This window comes from Phocoena phocoena, chromosome 1 (assembly GCF_963924675.1).
Source record: "Phocoena phocoena chromosome 1, mPhoPho1.1, whole genome shotgun sequence".
In the NCBI taxonomy this organism is placed as follows: Eukaryota; Metazoa; Chordata; class Mammalia; order Artiodactyla; family Phocoenidae; genus Phocoena; species Phocoena phocoena.
This window is the reverse complement of record NC_089219.1, coordinates 18,246,714-18,265,702: the sequence shown is the minus strand read 5'-3', so window position 1 is coordinate 18,265,702 and position 18,989 is coordinate 18,246,714. Positions and strand designations below refer to the sequence as shown.

Sequence of the window (18,989 nt, the reverse complement as noted above, 5' to 3'; positions counted from 1 at the left end):
GTGCTAGGTCTGGGCTCAGGTCAAGACTCCGCGCCAAAATGTTGCCCCCACCCCCAGGGAATTCGGGCCCAGTCCTCAGCTCTGGGAGGGAACCACCCTCCCAGTCTGTTTCTCTGGCTGTCAACGCGGGCGGGCGCCGGGCGACAGCAGCTGTGGCGTCCCCTTTAAGCATCCAGCTCGTGTTGCAATCACCGCCTCAGGGACGGGTCCTTCCGGGGGGTGGAGCCTGTGTCTGTTGCAGCGACCAACCGAAGCGCGGCATTTTCCGCGGGAGATCCGAATTTCGCGGCACGCAGTTTCGCGCTAAAAAAAAAAAAAAAAAAAAGCAGAAAAAAAAAAAAAGCAGAGAAAAGCTCAAGGACTCGAGAGCGAGGCGAGAGGGAGTCGGTGCAATCGGTCCCCCTCCCCCGTCCGAGCGCAACGCGTTTCTGCTGAGCCCGTGGGCATCCCAGAGACCACTCCCGAAGCGGGCCAGACCCCAGGTGCCGAAGCCTTAGGGGGCGCGGGGCCCTTGCTGGTCGCAGCAGCCCTCGCGGCGGGGCATCCCCTGGCCGTGCCGCCCCCGCCGCCGCCGCCGGCGCGGGGCGATCTCCAAGCGGCGATCTCCAAGCACTGCCCGGCTCGGCGGCGGGCCAGGAGGGGAGGGTCCGGCCCTGCCCGGCCTCCGCGCCATGCCGCGGGCCGTGTGAGCCGCCGCGGGCTCCGAAGCCCGCAGGTGCCGGCGGGCGCGCCAGGCTCGGCTGGGGAGGGGGGCGCTGCGCTCGCCATGCTGCGAGGGCCGCGGGCCCTGGCTCCGGCCGCGGGGCCACCCCCCAAGGGGCTGCCCGCGATGAGCCCCACGGAGCTGTGGCCACCCGGCCTCAGCAGCCCTCAGCTCTGCCCGGCCACCACCACCTACTACACCCAGCTGTACCCGCAGACTGTGCCTCCCGCTGCGGCGCCGGGCACCTGCCTCGACGCCACCCCCCACGGACCGGAGGGCCAAGCTGTGCGATGCGTGCCTGCTGGCCGGCTGCCGGTAATGCTGGGGACCACCCCCCCCCCCCGCCCCCGCACCGCTTCCCTCTCTGCTTTTACGGGGGTGGGACAGGCGGGAGGGACGCCTGGGAGCTGTCTGAGTGAGGCAGGTCGAGTCTGGGGAGGGAGAAGGGGAGCTTTCAGCTTCCAGAACAACCCATTGCCCCAATATCTAAGTAGAAGAGCCTTTCATTTTCAGACTTGGGATGAAATAACCTCATCCATTGGGGTGGAATGGAATGAACACTGGATCAGGAGTGTGGAGACCCAACGCCCTACACCCGGTGCACCCTGTGACCTTGGGGAAGTCTACGGAGTCAATTTGCTGTCATTCATTCATTCTTTCATTCATTGTTTGGCCCAGAAACCAGTACTGGGCACCTGCTATTGTCCAAGCACAGAACTGAGCCTGGGGATACCATGGGGGCTTTAAAATAGGGGGAGGTCTCTCAGGTCCAGTTTGGCTGAGACGCCTAATTTTTCATCCGGCCAACTCTTTCCCAATTATCTTCCCTAGGTCCTCCCCCAGGCCCAGTCTTCTGTCCCAGACAGCCAGTAGCAGGTGCAAGGTGGGGGCAGCCCTCTGAGGTTCCTGTTCAGATTGACTGTTCTTTTCTCAAAGCGGCAGGACCGTTGCCAGGGAGGGCCCAAAGTGTGGTGGCACCAGGCACAGGGTGTGTTTTTTGGGAGTGGAATTCCTGGAGCCCGTGAGAATCGAAACAACCATAGGGTGGGGTGGAGTTAGAAGAGCCCTGGGAGATGGGGGTGATAGTTAGGGAGCCTGATTTCTGGTCCTGATTGCCGCTAATTCGCTGTGTGTCCTTGGACAAGTCTTGGCCCTGGTCTGGGCGTCAGTTTCCTTGTCTTGAAAATGTGTGCATGCACGGGGTAGCTGTGGGACTAACTCATCTCAAGTCTCTTCCAGGTCCTGGGTTTTGGAAGCAGGATCCAGGAAGGGGAGATGGGGATGTTGTAGGTTGGCTTTGTTGTGAGTGGTGAGTTAAGTTCAAGTACAGGGAGAAGACCACCATCTCTGCCCTAGAGGCACTGATCTGACCTGTGTCAATCAGCAGGCTTGGCCTCCAGCCACCGCTGGCTGCAGGCAGAGAGCCCCACTCCCTGCTACTGGAATCCCGCTTTGCCAATGCTCAAGGCTTTAAACTTTCAGAACCCCTTCCTGTACATTATTTCCAACTAGGAGGAAGGCGGCAGGAGTGCTATTCCTATTTTACAAGTCAAGCAGCCAAGGATAACCGGGAGTTTTTACTTATCTTTAGTTCAGCATTTTACAGTCTAAAATAGTTTTCTACCCTATGAAGTAGATGGTTTTAGTAACTCCATGTTGCAGGGGGAAACTGAGGCTCAGAGAGGGGATGTGACCTGTCCAAGATCATATAGGGAAATATATGACCCACAAGGCAGGTTATCATTAGTCTCTTCTCTGTAGCCTTGACTTTCCCCAGTACCACCTGATTTAGGAGCTGGGTGCCCCCAGGGAGGGCGCTCAGTGGTGGGCCCAGTCTCTCCTCTGGCCAGCTGCTTTCAGGAGACCCGGCAGAGTTTCAGTAACAGCTGTGGTTTTGAACTGCTTCCCTCCCAGAGGAGCTGAGTGCATCTGTCTGTACCTCCCTCCCGGAGGGGCTCAGTGATCACAGCAAGAATGGCTCTTTTACTGAATGCCTCTCATGTGCCAGGCACTGCTTGGCACTCTTCACATTCCTTATCTTGGTCAAGATGCCAAGATGCCCGGGATGAGGTATCTTACAGATGAGGAACCTGAGCAGAGACATGAAGTCACTTGTCCAAGTCCTATGCCAAGACGTGAGAGCATCTCTTTGCATCAGACCACCCTACAGGCCTCTGGGGCCCAGAGCCCCCTTTCCTGTCAGTCCCCGGCTTCCCTGTGCCACAAAACCCGGTGGGCAGGCCTTGGCCCCCTGCTTACTCATTTTAACAGGGTGTGACCTGGAGCAGCTCCAAACCCAACCCTGGGTGTGGCCACTTGTTTTGTGCCCAGGCTGCAAAGTGCAGGGTGAGCAGGATTTGTTGGGGAGCTGCTGTTTAAAGGGACCTTAGGCACTGCCCAGGGACGGTGACCAAGATCAACGGCAGAATGAAGGCGGGAACCCAGGTCTCCTCACTCCCTGACTAGAGCTCTTTCCGGCACCTCTGGAGGAGGCGTGGGATGTTCCTGCCCCAGCCGGGCACATGGCCTCACTCTGTGTCATTCCTGCAGGAACCTGTGAAGAGGGTGGGATTCTGCAGAGTTCTCCTTTTCTTTTCATTTGTCTGTCTTTTCCAAATTTCCTCTGACAACCAGGGAAGAAAATGAACATTTTAATGAACGACCATACAAGGTGGGTCAGATGAGGAAATGTAGGCTTAGGGAGGCAAGGCAGAGAGTCCCTCCCAGGCCACCACGAGGCAGAGCGGGGATCTGGAAGCAAGGCTCTCAACTCCTTCCACTGGCTCCTACCCCCACCATCTAACTTAGGGCTTAGGAGAGACCTGGCTCCACTCCCTGTGTGATTTCCGGCAAGTCACTTCCCCTCTGAGCCCCGGTTACCTCACCTGGCTGCCTGCAAGGGGGTGGTGTCTGGGGCCTCTGGCCCTCTCACTTCTAGGGCTGCCTGAGGAAGGAGCTCCGTTCTTCTCCCTCGGGGTTGGCACGGTGGGCTTGAATCTTAACCAGGCCTTTAAGAAACAGCCAAAGGGTCTGCCTAAGAGGGCCAGGTTGGAGCCGAGCTGGCCTTTGCCCTCAGCACATCCCTGACGCTTTTCAGCTCAGCCCTGAACCTCCCCCTCGCTAGTGGCCCTGGTGGATTAGTGATCGCAGCTCCCCCGCGTGAGCAAGCGCGTTGCTGCCCCCTCACTGAATCCTCCAGGAGGGAGGAGTAGAGCACCCCCCTTTTACAGGTACAGCTCAAGAGGTCAGCAGACTTGCCCAGCTCACCCAGCCTGGATGGGAACCCAGGCAGCTCTGACTCCAAGGCCTATGCTCAGCCTCTCCTTGGTCCTTGTCCTCCTGGGCTTGTCCTCTGCCACTTCCGTTCTGCAGGCTCAGGTCCATCCATGATGAGCTGACTCTTCTCTGGGCAGTGCTCAGAGGTGTCAGAGAGATGTCCTCAGCTGGGGGACAGTTTGCTGCTTAGGGACCCTGACAGTGCAGGATAAGGGTGAAGGAGAGGAAGAAAAGGGAGGGGGCCAGTGTGTGTGTCTGTGTGAAGTAAAGTGATGGGGGCCGGTGGACATAACCAGGCCTCGGCTCAAATTTCAGCAAGTTCTGGGGCAACGTGCATGGGATGGAGCTGAACAGCCTGATACCTGGTTTTGGAGTCAGACAGATCTGGGTTCAAACTCTGGCTTTGCTCTTTGTCTGTGTGGCCTTGGGCACGTGGCTTAACCTCTATGAGTCTTCATTTCTCATCCACCGAGAGAGAGTGCAGTACTGAGTTAGGACTGATGAGCACGTGATAGGCCCTGCGCAGGTACTCCGTTCAAGGCCCTCCCCTCCTCCCTGCTCTGCAGGTAGTGAGGTTCTTCCTGGTGTGTTCTGTGAACACAGTAGGGGCTGGCTTCCATCAGGTGAATGTGAGTGGGGCTGGGGAGACTCTGGGCTGCCACCTCTGCCTCAGGTAGAACTCAGCCTGACTTCCCTTCCTCTCCTTGTCCTGGGCTCACCAGGTCTCAGTTGCTTCAGCTGTAAAATTGGGATTCGTGGCGTTGGGAAGATTCAGTGAGGTGATGGACATTGGGGCTTGGTCTAGGGCAGGTGGAAGGTCTCAGTGAATGATTAGGACTTTTCCTCTAAACAAGATGGGACTAGAGCAGGTCACTTTCCCTAGAATCTAGCATCTCACAGGCTGGGAAGTTAGAAAAGGAATATTTTCCAGAAGGACTTAAAGAGGAACGAGCAGGGAGATGTGGTGTTTGGATCATGTCCGGGTCTGGGTGGAGGTGGAGGGGAGGATCCTCTTATCCAGGCTCCTCCAACCAAGGAGCAGGGCTCCTCAAATCAGTCCAGGAAGACTTCCTGAAGGAGGCATGAGAAGGGGGAAGGGAGCTGACAGGAGGAAGAGCCATCACTACCTCCCACACGTGTCAGCCCACCTGTGCTCAGCAGTGGTTAGAAGTCTCAGCCCTGCTGAGCATGACCTCACCGTCAAAAGTTAAAATAGACCTCTCTGTCCCAACTAAGGTAGGGGTGTCTGGGTGACTGGGGGAAGGGAAGAAGGAAATGAGCTCAGTGACCCCCAGAATAGTTTGTCTAGGAAGAGGCCGAGTTTGGATTTTAGGGAAGGGACTCCGCATTTCCTGAACACCTACTGAATGCTGAGCCACAGGTTGAGCGCTTTACAAAAGTTATCTCCTTGAATCCTTACAACAGCCCCTGGCAGTGGGTATTTTCCACCCCATTTTACAGAGGAGGAAACTGAGGCTCCTAGATGTGGAGCATTTCCTCAAGTCACACAGCGAGCCCGTGAAGGAGCAGGGAGATTCACGCCTGGGTCTCTGACCTGTGCCCCAGTGCCCCAGCCCTGCCTCTGCCCAGCCCTAACAAGGAGAGAGGCCCCTTCCGGGCCAGCCCAGCTTCTGGGCGTAATTGAGGCCGGGTGGCAGTGGGGTGGAGAGGAGCAGATGGGTCTGTGGTTTGATTTCCCCAGCAGGTGTTTCCCAAGCTTGGCGGGAACAGGGAGGGGGAGCAGGGGGACCTCAGCTGCTTGTCCTTAAGACACAGGGGAAGGATTCATTGTCTGCCCCTCTCAGCAAAGAAAGAATGGCAAATAGAGTCTATTCAGGCCCTGGGGCCCTTGAGCTGGAGCCCAAACGGGGGGTGGGGGATGTTTGCACTGCTTCCCGATGTGGACACCTCCCTGGGGTGTGGCACTGAGCCAGGAAGTCCCCTGGGCCTGGGCGGATGCCCAGCCCCACCCTGATAAGGGCCAGCTGTGAGCCTGTGATGGGCACCCAGTCTGGCTGAGCCAGCTGCTTCTGCAGTGGAGGTGCGGACGCTCTCCCCAGCCTGATGTGCTTTAGGCCCTCCCCTCTCCTTCCTCCCTGTATCATCCTGGGGGAGGGGGGTAGAGAGGCGGGTGTCAGGTCCAGTTATTAAGGAAGCCTGTATTAAAACCCAGACTGGCTTTGGTAGTCTCAAGTGCCTGGGCCTCGGAAGATGGGAGTGTTGTGTGCCCCTCAGAAATAGGACTTCCTTCCCCTGAAAGCTCATTTTTCAGGTCACTGATATTTCCTTACCAGGTACAGTGATTTTTTTCACCCAGGACTGGTGGCAAATTGAGGCAGGCGGTGGCTGCTGGTGGCCTCAGTGCTTTGGCCCCAAGTCGGGGAGAAGCTAAAGGACGAATGATTCTCAAACTCTGCCTCTCTCCCCTCTCTCTCCCCAAGGCCAAAAGGAAGCTGGACCTGGAGGGGATCGGGAAGCCTGTGGTCCCTGAATTCCGGACTCCCAAGCGGAAGTGCATTAGAGTGGATGGCCTCCCCAGCCCCAAAAGTAAGCCACACCGCTGGGTTATCTAAGGGCAGGCTCAGGAGACTGAGGTGGGGTGGGGAGGGGCAGAGGGCAGCAGCCCTGCCCAAATCACCAGGGCTAATATTTGTAGCGCACTTTCTGGTTTACACAGCAGTTTCCTGTGCCTTCTCACTGGATCCTGCCAGGCAGGTGGATTATCCCCCTTTCACTGATGAGGCCGCTGGAGACTCAGAGTTTCAGTGACTTACCCAAGGTCACACTGCTAGTCAGTGGAGTCAGGACCAGAGCCCAGTTTCTGCCTCTTGATATTTTCAGTCAATATTCTGGTTTGGGAGGGAGTTTAAGCAACTGCGTTAGGGAGGAATTCTAATTTGGGGGGACAGAGACCTAATAAAGAAGGTATGTTATTGGGTGGTAAGCTTGAGGGTCTGGTCAGGACTCTGTTCTGACCTGACTGGTCACTCCTCTTCTGTGAATCTTAGCTGTCTCATCTGCAAAGCAAGGCGCAGCTAGATCGGGAATAGCAAGAAAGTTTCCTCTCCAACTGATTAGTAGAGGCTGCCCAGAGCTCTTTATTGAAGGATCCCAAGTGCACTAATCGGTTAGTAATGTCTGCCATGAATGCAAAAATTGACAACACTGTCTGTGTGCCAAATACTTGCTGTCTATCTATTAAGGGATTCTAAAGTCCCCTTCTAGAGGAATCTGAGACTCTCTAAAATTCAGTTTCCAGAACTAGTTTAGCCATTAACTTGCTATATGACTTGCAAGTCACTGGATTGCAAAAGTCTTCTTGTGGTTTAAGATGCTGCAGCTGAGATGTGGTCTTGTGACATTGACCTCATTAAGAAAGGGACCTTTTTCATGAACCTGCCACATGTGACATAATAGGACTGATTCCTCTCAGATAATCATTGCATGGCACATAGAAAGAAAGAGCAAGTCTCTATGTCAGTGCTGTATGTCAATTATATCTCAATAAAACTGGAAGGGAAGAAAAAAACATGTCTATAAACATGTTCTTGTCATTCCTTCCCTACCCTAATTCCAAATTCCTCACATAACTGGCAGGATAGGGTAATGGTTAGGAAGGGAGACTCTGGAGCCAGACTGCCTGGATTTAAGTCCCAGCTTTGCCACTTTCTAGCTGAGTGAGTTGAGCAAGTTACTTGATCTGTCTGTGCCTCAGTATTCTCACCTGTAAAATGGGGATGGTTATACACCAAACTTATAGGGTGCTGTAAGGATTAAATCTGTTGTACATGGAAAGTGCTTAGAACGGTGAGCTACACACAGTAAGCATTTGTTGTTGTTAGTGGTGGTGGCGGTATGGCTGCCCTGAGCTTTGGTGGAAAGGTGTGAACCAAGAGTTAGAATATTTGGTTTCCAGCCTCGACGCTGCCCCCGATTGTGAAACCTTAAGCAAGTCACTTTGCCTCTCTAGTTATCAGATTCCCTGTTTGAACAATGGTGGTGAATGACCCCCTCCCTCCCAGTGCTCTGCAAACTGGAAAGTGGGTGCTTACATGGAGGGTGTAAACTGGAAAGTGGGTCCAGGTCAATGGAGGAAGTTCCCCAGGGGGCCCTCTCTGAGCAATGGCTGAGCGCCTTTCCTCGTCAGCCCCCAAGTCGCCTGGGGAGAAGACTCGCTATGACACGTCGCTGGGGCTGCTCACCAAGAAATTCATTTACCTCCTGAGCGAGTCTGAGGATGGGGTCCTGGACCTTAACTGGGCTGCTGAGGTGCTGGACGTGCAGAAGCGGCGCATCTACGACATAACCAATGTGCTGGAGGGCATCCAGCTCATCCGCAAGAAGGCCAAGAACAACATCCAGTGGGTGTGAGTGCCTGGGCTGGGGCCGATGGCACCAATGAGTGCGCGTGCTGTGGGTGGAGCCAGGGGCAATATCCTGAGGTTGTGAATGTAGGGGGCGGGCCTGAGAGCGACATCCAATGGGCACAAGTGCTGGCGGGTGAAATGAAGGGCAACGTCCAATAAGCTTACACGCTGCGGGTGGAGCCAATGTATTTAAGAGGGGGACGGAAGAGCAGGCGTATATGCTGAAGTAGTATTAGGAAAGCATGGCAGGGTCAGAGAATGATTTATAGGACGTGTAAAGGCTAAGAGGACCCCAGATCCTCTTCAGTCAGGGGTCCCAATATTGCCCTCTTCTAACTTAGGGAAGTCCTCTGGGATCTGCGCGTAGTAACGCAGACTCCTTCCAGCTGAGATATAAGTACTACAGACTTCGTTCCTCACTTCTATAAGGTCTTAAAGAACAGACCTGCAACCCCTGGCGTGAACTCTAAGAGAACGCAGGCAGAGAAGTCAGGAGTGAGGTCACTCCAGCTCCCTGCCATTTGGGGGAGCCTGGGGCATAGGGTGGGTAGAGTTGAAAGCCCCCCAAAAGTGGTGTCAGGCCCTGACTTGTTTCTTTTCCCTAGCCCAACCCCCAAACATCAAGCTCCAATCCTTGGCAGCTCCCTGGGAGCTAGGCAGGACCACTGATTTGTACAAGCCAGGAGGCACCATCATAGACCATGTGAATGGCCTCTTCCTGGAGTTTTGCCCACATCGTCTGTGCAGCTTTGCACAGCAGCCCTGGGGTTGGGGTCCCTGGATGTAGACTGAGACTGACACTGGGGGACTGCTCTGTCCCCAGAGGCAGAGGACTGTTTGAAGACCCCACCCGGCCTGGGAAGCAGCAGCAGCTGGGGCAGGAGCTGAAGGAGCTAATGAGCATGGAGCAGGCCTTGGACCAGCTCATCCAGAGCTGCTCTCTGCACTTCAAGCACCTGACGGAGGACAAGGCCAACAAGAGATATCCTCTTTGGTTGGGAGGAAGGGGTCCGGGAGCAGGGGGCCTGTTGCATGCTTATAACTACCCAGAGTTGATGCAGTACCTCCCTGCAGGGACTGATCCACCCTAGGGGTCTGGCATATCTGTTTCTTCCTTCCTCAGTGGCTTTTCCTCTTGGGTCTCTTGAAGTTACTTTCTCATTATAAAAATAAGACAAGTACATTTCTGTAAATCTGGAAAATGGAGAAAAGGAAAAAGAGCTGCCACCCGAACACAGCCATCATTCCATAGCTATACACAGGGTGTGTGTTATTTAAATACTGTGTGTACCTGCTGTATACAACGTTTTATATTCTGCTTTTCTCCACTTAGTGTACTGCCATAGGTGGCTTTTATGTTGTTACGTGTCCTTCCTATTTGGTTGGTCCACATGAAATTGCTCCTATTGCAGTTTCGTATGGTTTAACATCATATATATTTTTGTTTGTTTGTTTTTGTTTTGCCACACCGCACGGCTGCGGGATCTTACTTCCCCGACCAGGGATCGAACCCGTGCCTCCTGCAGTGGAAGTGCAGAGTCCTAACCACTGGACCGCCAGGGAATATTTAAATTGTTTGAGAATGTCCTACTCAGATCACTATGGTTTGTTGATAAGGCCTAGAATGGGCATTTAGATCAATGCTAGATTTCTGTTTTATAAAGCGACATTGTGATGAATATCTTTATTTATTTTTATTTTTTGGCTGCGCTGGGTCTTTGTTGCTGTGCCCTGGCTTCTCATTGCAGTGGCTTCTCTTGTTGCGGAGCACGGGCTCTAAGCACGCGGGCTTCAGTAGTTGCAGCACATGGGCTCAGTAGTTGAGGCACGTGGGCCCTAGAGTGCGTGGGCTCAGTAGTTGCGGCACTCGGGCTCTAGGGTGTGCGGGCTCCAGTAGTTGTGGCGCACGGGCTTAGTTGCTCTGCAGCATGTGGGATCTTCCCGGACCAGGGCTCGAACCCGTGTCCCCTGCACTGGCAGAAGGATTCTTAACCACTGTGCCAACAGGGAAGTCCCAAATATCTTTATAGATAGAAACTTTTCCCAAGTTTTTTACTTATTTCCCTAGGTTAGATTCCTAGGATTGAAACAATGAGGTCAAAGAGCATAGACTTTGCAATGGCTTTACATATACTTTTTCCAAATGGTTGGACCATCTAATTGGTATTTGGATCTGACCTTGTATTTCTGGAAGGACAGTAGGCATTGTGAGAAATATAAAGAAATAAGACATGTCTTCCTGCCCTCTCAGAGCTAAAAATCTAGCTTGGTAGATGAAGCCTTTATGTAAAAAGCTGATATAAGGCAGCATTTTTTTTAATGATGCAGACCCCCATTTCTAAAGGGGTCCAAGGTAGCTTCTGAGATTAAAAGAACAGGTTACAGTTTTGGGGTGTTCAGAGTCTTTGAGAGGTGGGTTAGATCCCTTCCGGGTAGGCCGGGAGTTTTAATTTTGACCAGACAGTCACTTCTCTTGACTCTCCTGCCCCTACACTGGCCTACGTGACTTACCAGGACATCCGTGCTGTGGGCAGCTTTAAGGAGCAGACGGTGATCGCTGTCAAGGCCCCTCCGCAGACGAGACTGGAAGTGCCTGACAGGAGCGAGGTGAGAGGGGAAGCATTTAGTGGAGAGCAGGGTTAGGAACATTCCAGACAGCTCTGCAGGTTCCGTTCCTGGCACTGCCTAGTCCCAAGCTTCCCTGGTCCATGCTGGTGGCCATGGCAAGACTGACGGTCTCCAAGCTGGGGCAGAAGTGGCGGAAGCTGGAAAGGGCATCAGGCATTAGGTACCAGCCGGAGAAAATCTCTGTTCCTGGTTCCTCTCCGCATCCCACCAGCCCCTGCGTTCCCATGCGCAAGCACACGTGCACTCACGCACAGCAATGTCAGTACTCACAGTAATCCTTCCATGTTAACCTAGTTTAAAGACCAAAATTCTTACACTCTCTATGAGGCTGTCTGTGCTCTGACCTCACCCACCTCCTCTCGCATGCTGACCCCCTTCTGTCTCTACTTCAGCCACACTGAACTGCCTGCCGTTTCCCCACTACACTAAGCTCGACCTCAGTACAAGACCTTCTCACACGCTGTTCCCTCCAGCCGAAGTGCTCTTCCCTCTCTCTGCCTGGTTTACGGCTATTCATCCTACAGGTCGCAACTTGAACATCACCTCCTCAAGAAGCCTTCCCTGATTACCTCCAGACTTCATAACCACGTGTTCTTTTCCATCGCACTTAACCTCCATTTGCCGGGATATATTGGTGATTACATAATTATGTTCTGCTTCATCTGTTACAGTGTAACCTCCACAAAGCCGTGTTCCACCCATGTGGTACCCCCAGCCCAGAGTCTGATAAGGGCTCCAGAAATAATCTGTTTAGTGGAAAAGCATTAAGCTATATGAGGCCCGTAGGGGCAGGCAAAGGGACTGCCTGGGCGCAGGCGTGGACACCTGAATGTGATCGGCAGCAGCACGTGCGTTGCCGGTTGTGGCTCAAGCTGCGGGTACGAGGTGGGCAGGAGGCAAGCGCAGGAAAGCCAAGTGTCAGTCTCTTGGTTACAAATAACAGAAAGCCAAGTCTGACTGGCTTAAGTGAGGGGGACCCGGGGGGAGCCAAGTGACAGGTCCAGGGGGAGATTTGGGGATTGCAGGCAAGGCTGGATGCAGAGGCTCAAACCGTGTTGTAAAGGTGGCCTCACACTCCATCTCACTCTGCCATTTTCTGTGCTGACTCCATTCCCAGGTGGGCTCTCCCCTTGCCGTGGCAAAGATAGCTTTTATGATACCAGCTCAGGCCTGAGAGTGGGGGAGGAGTGATTTCCCAAAGGAAAATCAAGGCACTCTCCCTAAAAGAAGGGGGTCTCGGGGCCAGGCAGATGTCTACCACAGACCACACGGGGCAGGCCCAGCACCCAGCTCAGGAGCCAAGCATGCTCATATGGACGGTGGGAGCCTCATGTGTCCGTCATACCCACTGAGCCATGAGTAAGTCCAGCTGCCCAGAGCCATGACCTGGCTTCTCTTCCTTCTCCAGGAGAACCTGCAGATATATCTGAAGAGCACGCAGGGGCCCATCGAAGTCTACCTTTGCCCAGAAGAGGTGCAGGAGCCCAACAGTCCTGCCAAGGAGCCCCTCCCCTCCACCTCCGCCCTCAGTCCCAGCCCTGACCCCACCCAGCCCAGCAGTAGCATCAACCCTGGAATCACGGAATCCACGGCATCCTCAGGTGAGACCCTCTGTCCAGAGGGACAAGGGATGCCAAGAGGGACCAGCCTTAGAGTTTCCCTCTTCCTTGTCAACATTTGTTGGGTACCTACCTTCTACCCAGCAGCAGGGGATACAGTCCTTCTCCCACACACGTGTGCATTGCCCTTTACACTTTATAAAGCACATGCACGTTCCTTGTCTCAGTGGGGAGACTGTTGCTGCTCTGGGCAGAGGAGCGCCTGGGTTTGAATCCCACCTCTTCCACTTACCAGCTATACGATCTTGGACAAATTACTTTACCTTTCTTTGCCTTAATTTCCGCATCTGTAATTTGGGCATAGTAATTAATAGTATCTACTTCATAGTTTGTGAACATTAAATGAGTTAATATAGGTAAAGCATTTAGAACGGTGCCTGGCAATAACTGTTAGCTATTATTATCATTATTACGGCCACCGCCACTAGTACTGCTACTTCTGTAACAGCTCCTAATGGCAGAGCTCCTAACACTCAATAGCCCATAGTAAATGGAAATTATAGATTTTCTGAGGAAGGCTCAGTACTTTCTTAGGAGATAATAACTAAGGTGTTTTAACCACGACTGTGTACCAGGTACATCCATTATCACATTCCTCCTCACAGTGGTTCTTGAGGTAGGTTTTATTGTTCCCCGTTTAGAGATAGATAAACTGAAACAGAGGTGATGTGACCTGCCCAAGGCCTCCTAGCTGGGAGGCAGCAGAGCTGTGTCTTGAACCTTGGTCTCCACACTCTAGCCCAGGGCTCTCTCCACGAGGCACAGAACAGATCAAGGAAGGACGGTGCCTGGGAGGTGGGTGGTAGAGCTAAAAGCTGTCTATGCAGGAAGTAGTATGAGGCCGTTGCCAAGGAGTAAGAGGTGGGAGATTCCCCGAGGTCTCCCCAGGGAGACTGGGAGTTGGACAGGAGTAGAAATGGGAGCCTATGAAGGCCCCTCCCCCATGCCCTTTACTGAGATCAGGTTAGATCGGCAGGATCCTTCGAGGACATGTAGGCCAGTGTTCCGCTTTTGTTTTCTTAGCAGCAGAATTCCCCTAAATAGAACCCTAGTGTTTAAACACATGCAGAGCTAGAACTGGTCTGGTGGAAGAAGCTTTTTGTGTGTGTGGTGGTGGAGGCAGGTGTCCACAGAACCCAGATTGGATTCCATTACTTTAACTCAAGGGTTAATAAAACTATTGCCTGCAGGCCAAATCTGGCCTGTTTTTATATGACCCATGACCTAAGAATGGTTTTCACATTTTTAAAGAGTTGGGGGTTCGGCGTAGGGCAAGTGACAGTGTGACAGAGACCATATGTGTCCTGCAAAGCCTAAAATACTATCTAGCCCTTTACAGAAGTTTGTTGACCCCTGATTTAACTCAACACTTCATTTTACACATGAATAAACTGAGGCCCAGAGAGGGCAAGTGACTTTCCTAAGGTCACACAGCAAGTTAGTGGCAGAGCTCAGACAAGAGCCCAGACTCCTAGTTCTTCTCTAGCCATCTCTCCTGTGTTCCAGCCCAGTCCCAGGACCAGGGCTCTCCCTGAACCGACCATCTGTCCCTCCGGGAACCTCCCAGTGCCTATCTCCCAGTCCAGACCTGTGCCCCACCCTGTTCTCCCTCCTCCTCCCACGCTCTGCTTTCTCGCTCCACTGTCAACAAGTGCACGGCTCTCCAGAGTTAGAACGTTCAGTTGTCGTCTGAGACCTTGGGCAGAGGTGGAGGACCCTACCTCATAAGCAAGGACAAGGATTTTACCTCAGTTGTACAAGTCAAGAGGCTGAGGCCCGAAAAGCCTAGATAGAGGCTTACGGAACAGTAGGCGGAGGGGCCAGCCCAGAAGTCAGCTCTGTGCCAGGGCCCATGCCCTTGCTGCCTCTCTTCACCCTTGCCACGTGGTCTCTTAGTGATGTCCCTGCTGAAAGGAGCAGGAGGAAGTTTTCCAGAAGGTGTACACACACACACATGCACTCACACGTGCTCCATGTTCTGGCCTAAGCAGGGTCATTCTGAGATACAAGCACCAAGGGCCTGGTCCAAAGAGGAGGCCACTACAGTCTTAGGACCCAGGTTCCCATCCTACTTCTGGCGCCACCAGGGGAACCATTCTTGTTTGGGGACCTCGTTTCCCTCATCTGTAATGGGACGAATCTGAACCTGAGTCATTGAACATCTCTCCGGGCTGTGACTTTCTGACTTAAAACTACATGTGGCTGAGGGCACAGGAGCTGAAGCTGGGACACTCGGGTGTGAGTCTGCATCTCACCTCCTTTGATGGGGTGACTGTGGGGGAGTCACTTTAACCCCTCCGAGCCTCTGTTCCCACGTCTCCAAAAAGGGGGACACTAAATAAAACTCCCTCGTGATTATTGGGTGCGTTTCAGGTGATGATACAGCGTGAATGTGACTTTTTAAAAGTTTGTGTGAACTGGACACCTATTATGTGTGGGTTTGGAGATATTTAAGTGAATATGAGCCATTCAGGGTGCAGTAGAGGCACAGATGTTACAAAGAGCAGTTCTCTTCTGGATGTGATAAACAGTGAGACAGAGAAAGAGGGAGAGAGAGAGGATGGATGGATGGATGGATGGAGGGATGGATGGGAGGGGTCGGACCTGAGGTAAAGGCTCTCACATATGATAGCTCAGTTACTGCTTCCACAACTCAGGGTGGTGGGTCCTTATTTTTCCTACTGGGAAAACTGAGGTGCCGGGTCCTGTAGCTGGTGAGGGGCTAGGGACTGAGCCCCCAGCCTCTTCCTCACTCCCAAGCCAGGCCTCGTACTCTAACACATGCAGGCCTCTGCGATGTGCTAAACAAACATTTGATTTTTTTTCATTCAAATACTACATTTAATTGGCTTCTTTGAGCTACAGTTTCCTCATCTGTAAATAGACATAACAACAGTGCCTCCCCCTGGGGCTTCTGGCGTGTCCAAGGAGGTGAAACAGGCCTCTCCTTGAGATCAGAGCTGACGGATTAAGCCCTTGGGAAATGGGAACTATTTTTAAGGACAGCCTGCAGACCAGCTGTTCTTTATCTGCACTTACCATTTAAGCCTCTCAACAACCGGAGGCAGGTATAATCATCATCCCCGTTTTAGGGGTGAGGAAACGGAGACCTATGAACGTTGTCACTTGCCCACAGTTACACAGCTAGCTCGAGGTTGATCAGCCGGTCTGGCACACTGACATGGTTGTATTTTCAAAGCAATGCTTGGCTGGTAAGGAACGACCCAGATGGTGAGATTCTGGGCATCAGGGTGTATTTGGCAGGGGATTTCTGGCACCCTGCTCCACATGCCTGCGTAAAGAATCACGTCCTTACCTCTAAATGGAAATGAGCTGGTGTGCTGAAGAGTAGGTGATGGCAGGTGTGTCTGGAGAGGTGAGCGTGAGCTGTGGGAGGTAGGTGGGAGAGGGACCAGGAAGGAAGGCCGGGACCAAGTCACGCCGGGCCTGCTCAATCCTGGCGGGAACTTGGATTTTATTCTAAGCCATTTTTTTTTTTTGGCCACGCCACTTGGCATTTGGGATCTAAGTTCCCCGACCAGGGATCGAGCCCGCGCCCCCTGCATTGGAAGCGTGGGGTCTTAACCACTGGACCACCAGGGAAGTCCCTCTAAGCCATTTTTAAGTCACAGCACAGACTGCAAGGGCCAAGAGTCGAAGCAAGGTGACTGGTGAGAAGGCTTCTGCAGGGACCTGGGTGAGAGGAAGGGGCGAGCCGCAGATCACAGCAGCGGGACTGAAGAGACATGGGCAGCTTAGAGGGTTGATTTGGTTGTGGAGGTGACCGAACCTGCTGCTGGGTCAGATGCGGGGAAATGGCAGGATTACAGGTGATTCTTGGGCCTTCTGGCCTAAGCAGCTGAGTGGGCGGGGGTTCATTAAACACAATGGGGGAAGACTCAGGTTTGGGGGAAGCCCGGGAGTTTGGTTTTGATGTGCTGAGTTCTGACCTAGCGTAGCCATCAAGTAGAGATGTAGCAGGAGCCCAGAGCTGGGGGGGGTGGGGGGTGGGGGTCTGTGCCAGAGGCATCCACTTGGGGGCAGTAGATCTGGAGACGGATTTGAAGCCATGGGGCCAGCTGAGATCACCTGGCGAGGAGTGCAGCCAGAGGAAAGAATCGGAGGATGGAGCCCCTGGGCTTCAGGGTTTAGAAGTTGAGAAGACGAGGAGGATCCAGGAAAGGAGACCAGGAAGAAGTAGCCAAAGAGGTTGAAGAGAGGAAGAAAACCAGGAGAATGTAGTACCTCCGAAGCCAAGTGAAGGTGTTTCAAGAAGAAGGGTGTGAACGACTGCATCAGATTCTGCTGGAATGTCACATGGGATGAGGCCAGAGAACTGACCCCTGGATTTAGCAACATGGAGGGCACTGGTTCAGACAGACCCCAGGTTGGAGTGGGTTGAAGCGTGAATAGTGGTGGGGAAGTAGGGAGTGAGCACGGGTAGCTCTTAAGAAACTTCACTGTGAAAGCGAGCAGTACAATGGGCTGGTAATTGGAGAGAGTCATGAGGTCAGGGGAGGATGCTCTTTAAAGAGCAGAGTTATTAGGGACTTCCCTGGCGGTCCAGTGGTTAAGGCTCCGCGCTTCCAATGCAAGGGACGTGGGTTCGATCCCTGGTCGGGGAACTAAGTTTCCACATGCTGCATGGTGAGGCCAAAAAAACATAATAAAGATAAGAGTTATTAGAGGATGTCTGTGTGTTGACAGGAATGATCTAGGAGAGTGAGAGGAATTGATGATGCAGGAAAAAGACAGAGTGACTTCAGGGGCCAGGACCTTGATGGTGAAAGGGGGTAGGGTGACTGCAGAAGCTGGGGGTGGGTGTGGAGACAGGAGAGGGGAGGGGAGAGAGTGTGGATGAAGGAGGGGGGCTGCTGGAGCTGGGGCGGGAAAGGGCAGGGTGTCCTGTGCTGTCAGGCGTGAGCCAGGGTAGGAGAGACCAGAGGCTGTTTTTGTTCTCGGAGGTCTGACCAGAGGCTTTCGGGCACCAGCATCAGGCATAACCCTTGTTGATTTGTCTCCAGCACCAGCGCTGACGTCCCAGCAGGTCCTGCCACCACTCCCGCCGTCCCTTGTCCCCCTGGAGGCCACCGACAGCATGCTGGAGCTGCCACACCCACTCCTGCAGCAGACAGAGGACCAGTTCCTGTCCCCGACACTGCCATGCAGCTCCCCTCTGATCAGCTTCTCCCCACCGTTGGACCAGGACGACTACCTGTGGGGCCTGGACGGCGGGGAGGGCATCAGTGACCTCTTCGACACCTATGACCTTGGGGACCTGCTGATTAACTGAACGGCCCCTGCCTGCGCCCCGGCAACCCCTCCAGTCTCTACCTCCTCATAGGCAGACTGACAGGCCCTCTGCCTGCACAGGATGTGACACGAGGTGCTGCCCTCAGGGTATGGGGGTCCCCCCTTTTCCTTTCCTACCTACCACCTGCCGGCCAGTGCTGTCGGGGGAATGTGGAGGATACGGGGAAGGAGCCTGTCAGGGGTTGGGTCCTGTCCTTCTTCATGGAAACTGGGCCTGGGAAGACCCAGCCAGTCTTCTGGCCACAGGGGAGGTGACCAGGTCCAAGGAGAGTTCCCGCAATTGCCTTTAGAGGGGCAATTAGGACCCTCAGTTTATCAAGAAGCACTTAATGCCTTTGTATTTATTTCAGGTTGAGTATTGTTTGTTTGCCTTCCCTGAGTTTTAGCAGGGAGGTTGTTCTAGTTCCTAGGAAGACGTCTCCTCAGACAGGTCCAAGGGCAGGCCGGGGCTTGCAGGGGCCCAGGCCAACTCCCTGACTCCCCCCAGCAGTGGGGGACTGGGCCTCAGGGGCCACCCAGTCTGCTGGAATGCCAGTTGCACTTCAGCCTCCTGATTCTCTCGAGCGGGGGCTGCAGGATTCCTGGTCTCCTCTGTCCCAGAGCTGGTTCCAGGGAGTCAGCCCAGAAGAGCTCCCGGGGAAACTGGGGCACGAACATGGAAGCAGCTGTCCGCTGCTGTGGGCACCTTTCCTCCGTTATTGCCTCTTGCTGGGACAGGGGCTGTTTTACACTGCGGACCTGGGCGGTAGGGACAGGCCCGCTAAGGACAAGGGTGAGCAGAAAATAAGAAACTGCCAGGAAGCGCCCCTGCTGGGAGCTGCTGGTATCGCCCTCCCCTGCCCGGGAAGGATTGTTTTTTGCCGCATCTGTTGAAGGGGGTGATTCTTTAATGACCTCCGCTTCCCCCCAGCTCTCACACAGACCCCCAGGGACAGAAGTGACCACGGCTTGATGGCGTGTTGGCTCCTTTTGTCACAGGATGCTGAAGGGGTGACAGGGAAGAGTCTTCATGGCAGACCAGACGTTGGCAGCTAATGGGGAGACGGGCTCATGTTACCTCTTCAGGCTTGGGGTCCTAAGAAG

The 18,989-nt window shown here is 53.8% G+C and overlaps 1 protein-coding gene across 2 annotated transcripts; it reads left to right on the top strand.

The window, feature by feature from the left end:
• Nucleotides 1-766: 766 nt before the first annotated feature.
• On the top strand, nucleotides 767-17,886 carry E2F2 (E2F transcription factor 2). Of its 2 annotated transcripts, XM_065887845.1 has the most exons (8): nucleotides 767-1,018; nucleotides 6,421-6,526; nucleotides 8,127-8,346; nucleotides 9,170-9,328; nucleotides 10,839-10,953; nucleotides 12,383-12,575; nucleotides 14,611-14,616; nucleotides 17,618-17,886. In XM_065887845.1, exons 1-8 carry the CDS (start codon nucleotides 767-769, stop codon nucleotides 17,884-17,886), a joined length of 1,320 nt encoding a protein of 439 aa, XP_065743917.1. The 2 variants fall into 2 exon arrangements, with proteins under 2 accessions (XP_065743917.1, XP_065743925.1); XM_065887853.1 differs by lacking the exon at nucleotides 14,611-14,616.
• Nucleotides 17,887-18,989: the final 1,103 nt, after the last annotated feature.